At 40.1% G+C, this 12,585-nt stretch overlaps 1 protein-coding gene across 4 annotated transcripts in view; it reads left to right on the top strand.

Annotated features, from left to right (window-relative positions):
* Positions 1 to 878: 878 nt before the first annotated feature.
* Positions 879 to 12,585, top strand: part of URB1 (URB1 ribosome biogenesis homolog) — a 44,216-nt gene continuing 32,509 nt past the window's right edge. Inside the window, exons 1-11 of one of the 4 annotated variants that reach the window (XM_042809577.1) lie at positions 879 to 1,008; positions 1,184 to 1,323; positions 2,907 to 3,058; positions 4,301 to 4,433; positions 5,800 to 5,896; positions 7,279 to 7,364; positions 7,753 to 7,878; positions 9,363 to 9,493; positions 10,405 to 10,600; positions 11,745 to 11,882; positions 12,267 to 12,440. In XM_042809577.1, the coding sequence (XP_042665511.1) occupies positions 879 to 1,008; positions 1,184 to 1,323; positions 2,907 to 3,058; positions 4,301 to 4,433; positions 5,800 to 5,896; positions 7,279 to 7,364; positions 7,753 to 7,878; positions 9,363 to 9,493; positions 10,405 to 10,600; positions 11,745 to 11,882; positions 12,267 to 12,440 (1,503 nt within the window). Of the gene's footprint in view, positions 1,009 to 1,183; positions 1,324 to 2,906; positions 3,059 to 3,186; positions 3,357 to 3,441; positions 3,520 to 4,300; positions 4,434 to 5,799; positions 5,897 to 7,278; positions 7,365 to 7,752; positions 7,879 to 9,362; positions 9,494 to 10,404; positions 10,601 to 11,744; positions 11,883 to 12,266; positions 12,441 to 12,585 lie in introns of those variants that run through there. The other 3 variants (XM_042809579.1, XM_042809578.1, XM_042809580.1) reach the window with 3 other exon arrangements.

Genomic DNA, 12,585 nt, shown 5'->3' with positions numbered 1-12,585 from the left:
AGTCATAACAGGGCAGATGAACGTTGTCTGAGCCTGATGTCTCATTCACTGATCAGGCCTCCACGATTGATGCTTGCCAAAAAGCAGGCTCTGGGGTAGAAAATTGTAATAATTATGGCAGAGAAAGGAAGGGGTAAGTGATCAAAGTACACTAGGGCAGCATATTGGAAGTAGTCTGGTTTGAAGTGAAATTAACAGTCTTCCTTACCATCTTCATTAAATCCTGCAACAGCTACTCAGGCTGTGAGGGGAGAGAATGATGTAATTTACATTGAGGCCTTCCAGTACTTGAAGGGAGCATATAAACAGCAGGGGGAACGGCTGTTTACAAGGGTGGATAGGACAAGGGGAATGGTTTTAAACTGAGACAGGGGAGGTTTAGGTTAGATATTAGGAGGAAGTTTTTCACACGGAGGGTGGTGAGGCACTGGAACAGGTTGCCCAAGGAGGCTGTGGATGCCCCATCCCTGCAGGCATTCAAGGCCAGGCTGGATGTGGCTCTGGGCAGCCTGGTCTGCTGGTTGGCGACCCTGCACACAGCAGGGGGTTGAAACTGGGTGATCATTGTGGTCCTTGTCAACCCAGGTCATTCTGTGATTCTATGATTCCATGAAAATTGAAAATATTTTTTGCATGTATTTTGCGGTAGTATTTCTTTCCTGGATGTTCCTAGAAATATGGTATTATTATAGAAATCAGGCTTGCCTTCTAACTCCACCTTCTCTCAGTTATTTATTTCCAGTACCCCTCAGTGCCACCGTACCTCACGCATTAACACGCACCCTGCTCTCTTCAGTGCAGCGGAGGATCTCGCCGCTTCCTGCCGGGATGCGGCGCTGCGCGGCCGCCATCGCAGCTTCCGGGGCGGTGACAGCAGCATGGCGGCCAAGCGGCGCGGTGTGCCTACGACCGGCCCGCCGGCGGCCAAGCGAGCCCGCTGCAAGGAGGAGGAGTTCAACGGCGCCCGATTCAAGGCGCTGTTGCGGGACCCTGCCACTGCCAGAAAGGGTGAGGAGGGGCCGGGCGGTGGGCTCCGTGGGATAAAGGCGTGCGCTGCCGGCCCGGCTGCTGTGCGGAGGGGCTGAGGGTGATCGCCGCTTGGGGCACGTGTTGCTGCCCACGCTTTGGACCACGCGTCCCCCGCCCCGCGTAGCTCCATCCAGGTGGAAATCTCTTCTTGCAGGTCTGGAGACCTTCGTCTCCACGGCGAAAACGCTGCCGTCTGCCGAAATATATGATGTCGTGGAGGGGTACATAAAGATTTCGGTGGAGTGTGCTGAAATTTTCAAGCTGCTGGATGGGGAGAAGAAGCCTGAAAGTGAAGTAAGTCTTCCGTGGGTTTTATATTTTGGTGTGGTTACAGTCTGAGCTGGCTGGGAGCAGAGCTGCCAAAGAAATGCTTCTCAGCATAAATAACTGATAATAACTATGTTATTGGAAAGAACAGTGGCAGAAGCATTCATCGAGTAGGAGAAGCCCTTTCCAGTGCAAAGATGTTCCTATATTTAATGATCATGGAATGAATCGCAGAATGGTTTGTGCTGAAAGGAAGTTCAAAGCCCACCTGGTCCCAACCCCTGCCATAGGCAGGGCTGCCCCCCACCAGCTCGGGCTGCCCAGGGCCCCATCCAACCTGCCCTTGAATGCCTTCAGGGATGAGGCACCGCAGCTTCTCTGGGCAGCTGTGCCAGTGCCTCACCGCCCTCTGAGGTGGTAAAATGCACAACCAGTAGTCCAGCCAAAATCAGGCTGTTACAGCTCTTTAAATGTTACCATTTAATTAGGGGACCAACGGCAATTACACAAACAAAAAATTTGTCTGATGGAAATAGTGGTTTTTATATAATTAGACATCTCCCTGATACATGAATATTTCCAAGAAGCTGCTGCTAAAGTTGACATCATTTTTCTTATCTGAAACAATTTTTCTTCCACAAAAATGTTGAAGAAACTAACAAATTGGAAAGTTCTTTTCACAGCAGGTGCTGTTTTTGACTTAAGTCTGCTCTTAACATAAAATCTGATAGCGTTCATTTTAATAGCCATGCACCTGCCTTTGCATTAGGTTGTCTTTACAAAAAATGACAGAAATGACAACCTCTGTTATGGCAGTCATGGTCAGTTAAATTCTATTTTCAAGACTCTTTTACTTACAGAGGCTAATATTGAATAAAAATAATAATGAATGCAGTCCCCATGCAACAAGGATTCTGGCTTCATCCGGAAGGAGTTCATTGAAAGACTGGAGCAGCTCAATTGATTTTCTTAAGCAGGTTTCACAGTGCATTTAGTAACAGTTCTCTTTTACAGTATTGGTTCATAAGGACCTCAGCCTTGTCCTCCAGCTTAAAAAGGACTTTTGAGATTCATCAGCCTGTGCTAAGATTTACACAGCAGTCAGTTTCTGAGTTCCCAGAAGTGGCTGTTGTGCATACACTGATAAATCATGTGTGCACAGTGTGTGTACATGTGTGTAGGTCTCTATTCACATCTGAGGAGGGGCCCTTTGTTTCAGTCAGCACACTGACACAGCTTTCCAGCTGAATTTCATCAGTCTAACAACTGTAAAAAACAAACAAACAAACAAACAAAAAAAACAAACAACAACAACAACAAAAAATCAACAAACAGTGTGCTGCCCTTCTATGGCATGTTAGTCTTTCATGTAGTACCTCTATAGGGACTTCCTTGAAGATTAATGCCCTCAGAACTAGTCTTTTAAAAAGGAAGCATTGATTTGGGAGAGAATTCAGAAGTTAATTTTGCTTTCATATTTGCAAGATTTTCTCTTGTGATAGGTTTTTGGGTTTTTTTTTCTTTAATTGCATTTTTTACTGTTTGCCCAGTTAATAGTTTCAAGCCCTACCTGACATTGGCAAATACTAACACATTTTTCATTTTTACAGACGATATTAATCTTTCAAGCCCTGGAAACTATTTTACTGAGGACAGCCAGTGACCTCTCCCATTTTTCTGTTGTGGGAACGAACATAGTCAAAAGGTTGATTCACAGCTACATGAGATTGGTCTATGCTGCACTGTATTCTGAAAATCACAGGTAAGTCTTCTCTATTCTGTTGCAGAGAATCTCTGTCACTTGCTCTGAATTGATCCGAAGGGGCTGTCCAAAATTCAACTGAACTTATTGCTAACAATCTACCTTTATTGAATGATACTGTTCTACAGTTTGTAAAACAGCTGCATGTAGAAGCCTTTGTGAAGTGGAAGCTCCAGTATGATACACAATCTAATGCCGTATGGTACTTGTATGAAGCTGTGGTTTTCTTTGTTTGTGCCTGTCTTGATGAGATGTTAGATGGATGGTATCTTCAGCCTAACCATTTTAATGCTGCCAGGTTTGTGAATCTTTATAACAGATGTATTTTTGGCCTTTCACACTGTTTTTTTCCTCTGTAATCTTTTTTGTCCTTTATATCTAAGGCTGATTTGAGCGCTCCTGTTATCTGGCCCAATCTAAACAACCATTCCATCTGTTCTTTGCATGTGGGGCAGATGAATGTAAGTAGTAGATTTTGCTCCATACCCCTGAACAGTAGGCAGCGAGAGGTTGCCTTGTCCAAGGCCACCCTTTTGGTCTTTGTATAGGCCAGCATTAGAAAAGTGTTTTCTGTCTTCCAGTTCATGGTCATGACCATGGTTCCCAGACCACTGAGATGATCTTGCTGCAACAAGTATTTTAACTGTCCATAAAATCCCAAATATGCGAGGGTATTTATATAGTAAAATAATTTTTGAAACTGTGCAAGATCTGCATTTCTTCTTAATAATTTAAAGACTACAGCTTTTGGAGAAATCCTTCTAGAACCTGCATTGGGCAGACTGCAAATTTGTGGTGATATTTTATTCAGTAACAAAACTGTCCATGCTGAAAAGTTTATCTGAGGATATAAATAGACATTCCCTTTTCCCTTGTCTCCTGCTCTACCCTGTTGTCATTATCACTGCCTGAGCAATGCTTTTAGTTGTTTTTTAATTCTCTTCTAGTTTTCTAGGCAATTTTTCCCACTGCTCAGGAAGCAAGAATCACAGCATTCGTTGCAGTCGTTGACTGCAGCAAGAGCTTTGCATGAGTGGAAATACTTTGCTAATGGCTATCTTGACTGCTCATGTTGAGGCTTACTCAACATGATTACTTCATGCCTGAAAATTCTGAAGGCTTGGATGGTTCTTGGAGGTGGAATGGGATAATTTCTTTTATTTAAAAATCATCTTTCATTATATTTAATCTCTTCATTTGTCATCCTGGAAATAACCTGCATGTTTTCCTCTTTCCTTTTAGGATGAGCCGAGTGTGCCTTACCCTGTTGTCAGCAATGGTGGCTCAGGGGCCAGATACTGCAAGGGACGTGTTTAGCCATTTTGACTTCAATAATAAATTTCTGTCTGGATTAGTGAAAAAAAGAGACAAGAAGGTAAAATGAGCAGCTGTCTATGTGTGCACCATGAAATGCTATATATTGACTTTATCAGTTTTCTTCTGCCAAGTATTTAAACAAGTCTCTTGCCATATTTTCATCTGCAAAAACTTACCCCTTCCTTCTTGTGCTGCGTCAGGACAAAGTGCTGCTTGGCTGTTTCAATTTGCAGCAGAGCTGGTCCATTGGAAACTCATGGGCATGAGTTTCCAATCTGCTTAGGTGGGAAACCCCCAGGGCATGTGTTGAGTGTCTGCAATTGAGGAGGCGATGGCTTGCACCCTGAGGTATTCTATGACAGATTTAGGTGAAGAGCATTTTTTCAGTGTGTGTGGATTGCTGTTTGATCCCAGTAAAATAAATGGAGGTTTTGCAGTTGTCTTAATGGAGAGGGGATTTTGCCCAGTAACCAGAGTAATAAAGCTTGAAATACAGCCAGAACTTAAGACAGTCTCTTGCAAATCCCAGTGGAGGACATGTGAATAAGTAGTAATCAGTCCTCTTTTCCAAAAGGAACTCTTTTTCGTTTCTTCTATTTGCTAAAAATAATCAACCAGTGTTTTAGAACAAGAATATTTATATTTCATCCTAAACATAAGTCTATTTCAGTATAATTTTCAACACCAGTGCAGAATAAATACGTTTTTGTTGAGTGTTTGTAATTTGGTGATAAATGAGTCTGCAGAAGGTAGTTTCTGGGAAAAAGTGGATTTTTTATTTTATTTTATTTTTCTTTCAGGATTTGTTTGGTTGATTGTCTATTACTTGATTTCTTTTTATATAAACATATTTGAGAATGGCAGATTTCATGGTTTTTGTAGAAGTTGCCTTTGAGTGTGCCATCACCCCTTAAATTGAAATGCCTGTCTCAGCTGTGTGACCCCGCTAGCAGCTGTTAGCAGCTGTTATAGCAGAGGAGTGTGTATAATGCATCCAGAGGTGTCAGTGAATGGCAGAAGCCCCCAAGATTAGCCCAGCTCTGGAAGCAGCAGCACTGCTGTCACTGGTGTTCATGACTATTTGCCTGTGTACCAAGCAGCACAGAAGTGGATGTTCAGTGATGTGAATATAAGGTTTGGCTTGGAAATATTGTTTCTTCTTTTTAATTTATGGCCTGTCTCATCTATTCAGAAGTGAAACGGATGCTTTCATATTTGATTTGAACTTGAATGAACCTGCTTAATCCACAAAGTTTTTAAAATTTACATGTACTGTGGATGTATTGCATATAAATGCATGTGTGTGGCTGTATGTAATCTGCCTGTGGAAGCTGCTTAATTTATCCATTTATAGTACTTACAATGATAATCAATTGTTGCAGTTGTGTACAATCTGTCAATGCTGCATTTTATCTTTCTCACAGGGGAGACCTGATGTCCGTATGGCCTATATTCAGTTTGCTCTCTCCTTTTTAATAGCTGGTGACACTGCAGTTTTGATGCAAGTGCTGGAATTAAAAGGTACTTCATAATTGCTTGTGTGTGTATATATCATAGAATGGCCTGGGTTGACAAAGACCACAATGATCATCCATCACACCCCCCTGCTGTGTGCAGGGTCGCCAACCAGCAGACCAGGCTGCCCAGAGCCACATCCAGCCTGGCCTTGAATGCCTGCAGGGATGGGGCATCCACAGCCTCCTTGGGCAACCTGTTCCAGTGCCTCACCACCCTCTGTGTGAAAAACTTCCTCCTCATATCTAACCTAAACCTCCCCTATCTCAATTTAAAACCATTCCCCCTTGTCCTATCACTATCCACCCTTGTGAATATTCTTTAAGACAGAGTCTTTCAAAGATGGTAATAAGTAAGAGCTCATTCAAAGTATGAACAAGATAAACACTATTAAGATACAAAACATATTTTTAATTTTTTTTTCCTGAAAAACTGTGAACTTCTTCAGTGTTGTAGAGAATGCCTCTTCTATTTGAGAGTAGTGTTTTTTTATCTGCAAAAGCTTTAGAAAAATAGAAAGCATTTGATGGAACAGATGTAAAAAAAGAATAGAATTGGTAAGCAAAAAAAAAAAAAGCTGTGTGTCCTCTGGGCTTGCTCCTAACACAGTAGTAGGTTTTCTGAAAAAACACTAATGGAAAGGACTGCTTGTACTTCAAGTTTCTTTCTGTTGTTGTGCGGGACAACTCATTTGTGCTCCCTTAGGCTGCTTTTTGTCAGTGATTCAGGAGAGCACTGTAATGCCCTTTGCATCCTTTATGAAGGCATTATGTGGAAGTTCAGCCCATGTCTCTCAGAGAAGACAGTCAAGCTCACCTGACAAAGAGTAGGATCTTAAAAGACAGATCCTATTGGCACTCAATGAAAACTTGGTCCCTTAAGTGCTGAAGTTGAATCTAAAACTTGTGTTGACTTCAGTGGCTTGTGATAATTCCAGTTATGACCTTTGGTGCAATTATGAAAGAATTCAGAAAGGATCGAGAAATATTCATTAGTTGGTGGCAGTTCCCACAGTGAGGGCATGAAACTAAGCTGTAATTATTGACTTCTATTGTTTACACTACCCTGTGTGCCCCATTTTTCACTCAAATTGAAGCAATGCATATCAAATTGGGATCTGAAATATATTTGAAGTTGACAGATGCTGTTGCAGGAATAGTTAATAACTGAGTTGGCAGTTTAGCTAGTTAGGCTGAGATGGGTTTGGCAGCATTACTTGCTTATCACTGACATATCATTCTTTTGAACTCAATGCAGTTTTTTGGGTCATTCTTAATAGAAAAGTCAATAGTATGATATGGAAGAGAAATGGATACGAATTCCTTGAAGCATTTTAGTATAAAAATAGCTTTCGCTGTCTTCACTAAACATTTGCAATGTCTTCTTAGATTTCATCCCAGATATTTTTCGTTCTGGAATAAAGGAAGACAAAGTTTCTACTGTCAATCTTCTTCTCTCTACACTGAAAACTAAGGTATGGTGTACCCTTGAAACTGTTTTGCCTCGTTTTCTGTCTTTTTGCATAACTACTACTTAGATGCTAATTTCAGCTCATCTGTAGTGTGTGTTATCCACCAGATTCCTACCGTTTTGGGTTGCAATTGCAGCAGTGCCGAGCCTGACGGTTGAAAACCTTGTGGTCTTAATTTTTCCGGTGACAATGGATTCGTCTTTCACTGGGTGCATCTCGTGCTGAAACGAGGAAGTGCTAGATTTGTTGGCTATGAGCTAGGTTACAACGTCCAATCTTATTTGCAGGAGAGGTTTTTTGAAGTGTGTTGCTAAGTTGCTATTGTTTTTGTTAAAATAAATAGAAGAAATGGTATTTTGTTTTTTCATTTTTTTTCCCTTGCTGTTTTCAGGTGGTTCAAAATAAAAATATTACCAAAACCCAGAAGGTGCGCTTTTTCACTGCAGAACTGTTGAATCACGTGGCTTCGCTTTACCGATGGAATGGCATTACTGATGTCAGCTCTAAGGATTTCAAGGTCTGGTAACTTGAATGGGTTACCTTTTTATTTTTCTTAATGTTGTAGTTTTTGGGGTTTTTTTACCTTTTTGTTGTGGGACTGTCTAAGGCATAGCTATAAGCCTGATGGAGAGCAGTAGGAAGACTTTCTATGCTTCCACCGAGTTTTGATTGCAGTCTTTTCATCTGTATTCATTATCACTTGATCTTTAGAAACCTTTCTTCATCAAATCTTACAACACTGAACTACTACTTTCTAGTACGTCCTCTACTGGATGCTTATACTTATGCCATTCCACTGTTGATATGTTGTTAACAACTTTTTGGAATAATTATAATATTTTGGAGTAATTATAATTATCAGTTACAATTATCAACAACAATTCTGGTATGGGAACTGCTGAGTCACAGCCTGAACCTCTGATTGACCACCTGAAGTGAGCAACGAGTCAGGCATGGGAGCACAGGTGAAGGCAATTCAGCTGTGCTGCTGGAAGGGGTGCAGCCTGGTTCCACCTCTCCTAGACCTATTTAAGAGCTGGCTAGCAGTGGGGAAGGATCTCTTCTGGAGGTCCCTCCTCTGGAGTTCTATAGTAAGCTTGAGGCAAGGATAAACGCTTTTATTTATTCCCTTTTTGATATAATAACCTGCTTAGCCAAACTTTCTTGTTTATTTCATAATTATAACATCTATATATTCATTGATTATACAAATTCCCAACTGCAATTGTCAAAGACTCATTTATGGGAATATTGCATTGTCTTCAATGTAAAAGATGAATGGAATAGGGGTTCACTTTTTTTTTTTTTTTTTTCCCCCCCATCTCTTTGATTGATACAGATATTCAATTAATTCTTCCATTTTTTTTGTATGATGATTGTACATTCATACCCCACTTCCTTTCCCTGTAATATTGACAAGTTCAGTGTAGTGTTAGCTACCCATCTTTCTTGTCCTATGTTAAAGTTGTTCCATCTTGTGCCAAATTTGCCCAAAGAACATATGCTTGCTTTTTTCATATGCTTTATGCTGAAGGCTTAGATGTCTTTTGTTTTAGCCTTTTGGAACTTCTTCAGACAGAAGCTGCACCATCAGACTGAAAGTTTTTTCTTTCAGATTAAGTTTTAGTTCTTATTCTCCAGAGTCCCAGGATAGCCTCGCCCCAGTTTACGTAAATCATGTATTGCTACTTTTCTTTAGCTTCGCTTTTTTGTCTATTTTGTCTGGCTTCTGAACAAAAAGTCTTAGATCAGCAATGCCCTGCACATAGTACATGTACATATAAGTTTAGGGTGTTTTCTTTCCTTGAAAATAATATAGCTTAATATTTAACATGTTTAATACAGAAACTGAAACTTCTTAATATAAACCCAAACCAAACTTTCTTTTGATATTTCTATATGAAAGGAGCTCTGTGAAACTTAGAAAAGAGAGAAATTGCTGTAATATTTTCTTCTTTACTAAAAATCATGTCATTTTTAACTCCCTCTTGATTCTTATAGGTAACTCAAGGTTCTGAAGAGGTGGGAAAGGCAATGGTACGAGAACTTGTTCATAATTTCTTAATGGACCTCTGCTGCTCTCTGAAACATGGCATTACTTTCTATGATCCAAGTCTTGGAACTTCTGGCAGGTAGGTGGCCAGTGAGTTGAATGCCCTGTGTGTACTTCATGCTATAGCAAGACAGATCTCGCTAGTTACCTTGTCTGCCTTTCCAGGCCTTTGCAAGTTAACATTGCTGAATTCTGCTTCTGTCTCAGTAACTTGTGTCAGAAGAGAGAAATTCATTGCTGCTTTTTTTGTTTTGTTTTTAACTTCCCAAAATCAAGCTGTTGGATTCCCTTATACCTCTGCCTACTGGAGAGTGCTCTGCTGTATTCCTAGGGAGTGGAGGTAGTGCTGCTGTTATTCTGAGCCATTTCCATTAATAACTACGTACTTAGTCTGTTACTGTAAGATGTCATTTTGGATGTGGGAATAAAACACCAAAGCTGCGGTGTATACCAGATAATGGTAAAAATCATTTACTACTGGTAGAATCAGCTGTTGTTTATCTCAAATTTTGGCAAAATGTCACTGTTGATTTCAGTAATGCCAGAATTTGGTCTGCAACACCAACACATCTGGAAACACTTCTTTACCTGTAAAGAAGGAAAAAAAAAGAAAGGTTGCTGGGGCGTGGGCAGGCAGGACTGAAAGACTGTGTGATGCTTCCAGGTTTAATATTAAGCTGTAATTCTGTATCCTCAGCTTTGTGAAATTTGGTTAGAGTATCCTGAAACATTGTGGTTTTAATTAGAAGTAGTAACTATTGATGAGACAAAAGAAGTAAATTGGAGGTAAATTCAGTTCTTAATTTTCTCAGTAGAAATTGAGAAATTATATTAACAGCTTCAGGTGTCTTGCCTTGGATTTTCCCCAGTGTCGGAGGAAGTGTAACTTTTTGCATTGCAGCATTCATGAGGAGCAGAGTTAAAATTACATGTGAAGTATTGAAATAGGGATTTCTTTTTTCTTAAAGCTTTTTTTTTTTTCTTCAATAGGGGAGGAAATATAGTCCTTCTGCGCTTTCTGCTTGGTTTAAAAACTGCAACAGAGGATGAAATGGTTGCTGATCTCGTGGTGAATATTCTTAAAGTATGTCCAGATCTATTGAATAGATACTTCAAGGAAACCCAGTATTCCTTTGTTCCCAGAGTGAAGTCAGCTTGGGCGGACAATATGAAGTTACTCAAAAAGGTAAAAGTATGAATCATGCACGCTGCTTCTACACAGAAATGCAAGTCCAATATTCTTTTTTTTTTCTTTTCCCTCACCAAAAATTGAAGTAGTTCTGGTATATTCCTAAACTAGAGAAAAGCAAAGGATCTTTGATTGGGAAACTTGCCTTTGCTGCTGTTACAGAAGGAGATTATAAGACCTTACATGTTCTGCCATTGTTGTGTAAACTTTATTACAGTTCGGGTGCTGCTGCAGTACAGGATCCAGTCAGCTTGTAGTATGGTCATGTTAGATGTAAACTGAATTTTTGAACTTGGACAAAATCTTCCCAGTGAGGAGTAATAAGATTTCATTGAAATGAGTGAGGAAATAAATTGTAGATCAGGGAGCGGAGTTCTTTGTTACACAGGCAGATGTTTTGTATTGGAAGGAACTCGCATATCTGAAGACTAATTTTGTTCACAGCTGTAAATGACAGCATTTTATTATATTATTATAGGGTTTATTATTTATATTATTGTAGGGTTTATTAAACTCACTAAAAAGGCAGACAAACACAGAATTTCATAAGTAGTGGTTTTAAACCAGCAGTGAGGAAGTTAGATGATGAAGGTTTAAGTGACTTAAGCAGGAAGGACTTAATTGCTCTGAAATAACTATCAATTCCTGTAGGTATGTTAGGGAAGAAGCAACAGGGTGCTGTTAAATTTTGAAGTTAGTGAAAGGAGAGGGGGAGATAGCATTCTATTTTCTGTGAGTGCTGAGGAAAATGAAATGACTCAGAGCCTCAGTTGTTTTAACAAGTGTGGACAGAGTTGGAAGGTCACTTGCTAAAAAGCCATTCTCTCAGAGCAGGAAGCTGTGTAAACATTTAGCTAAACCAGGAAAGAAGGAATTGGTGTAAGATGTTGTAGGAAACATCATGTTGATAATACAGTCTTTAAGATATAAAGTGGCTTTTAGCAGGGCTGCAATTATATACAGATGTTTCTTTTAGTTGAATACGAGTCTGGGGGATGTTCCGTAGCGTTCCTGTGTAAAATTGGACATTTAGTGCTGTCATTGCTTTTGAAAAGTTAAAACTCCTCTGTAAATTGTTCCTCAGAAGACTCTGCTAACTCCCTGACTGTCAATTTTGATTGAATTGTTATTTTTATTTCAGATCTATGAGGCTCAGCCAGAGATTTCCAATTCTTTTAAGACTTCAGAGTTTATTCCTCTCCCAAGGTTGCTTTCTATGGTGATGGTAACAACAGTCCCTGCAGTGTGCAATAAAATGATGTTCACCCAAGGGCTAAATGTAAGAGCAGTTTATTTTTAGTGCATTTTTCTGTCCTAGTTAGTGCTATTTTGTTAAAGTTTGTGATCACCCAAGAAGGTTCTTAAGTCGGTTATGTGTTTTATATTGTCCATTCCAGCATAAAGCTGGTATGGGGAAGCATGGGAGCGTCAGTTAAAACTTGTTGGTAGTGCTTCTGGTAGGTATTTGCAAGCACCAGTTTTTCCAATGCTTATTAACAGTTTGAGCTGGGAATCTGAAAACCTGTGGCTTCTCTTCTGCAATGTAAAATTTAAAAAGTAATTCATTTGTTAGCAACTGTTTACATATATTCAGAGTACAGAGCATATTCAAAGCAGTAAGAGAAAGCACTGAAATGTCATTAATGCGGTTTTGCGCTTGCAGTTACCCAGCAAAGTAGTGAAGCACAGCATACTATCGCTTGTGTCAAGCGTCCTGAAAAGAGCCCTGAAGAATATTGAGTACTGCTTGAATGAAGAGACTTGGCAAAAGTCAGAAATCTACTCGCTGTCAGTGATGCAGGAATTTGTGCAGCTGTACAGAGAAGCAGTCAGCAAGGTACAAAGTGGGAAGACAATTGAAGTCTAATAAGAGTCATTACGTGGCATGTAACTACTCCTGTGTGCTTTCTTCCTTAGTGGTTATGGCTTGGGAATGAGGAGATAATGTCTTTCAGCAGGGGAGGAAGCTGTGCTTTAAAAGG

Source organism: Centrocercus urophasianus, unplaced genomic scaffold (genome assembly GCF_019232065.1).
Source record: "Centrocercus urophasianus isolate 14NV4802_14NV808 unplaced genomic scaffold, USGS_Curo_1.0 seq_12, whole genome shotgun sequence".
Lineage (NCBI taxonomy): Eukaryota > Metazoa > Chordata > Aves > Galliformes > Phasianidae > Centrocercus > Centrocercus urophasianus.
This window is presented reverse-complemented; position numbering and strand designations above follow the sequence as displayed.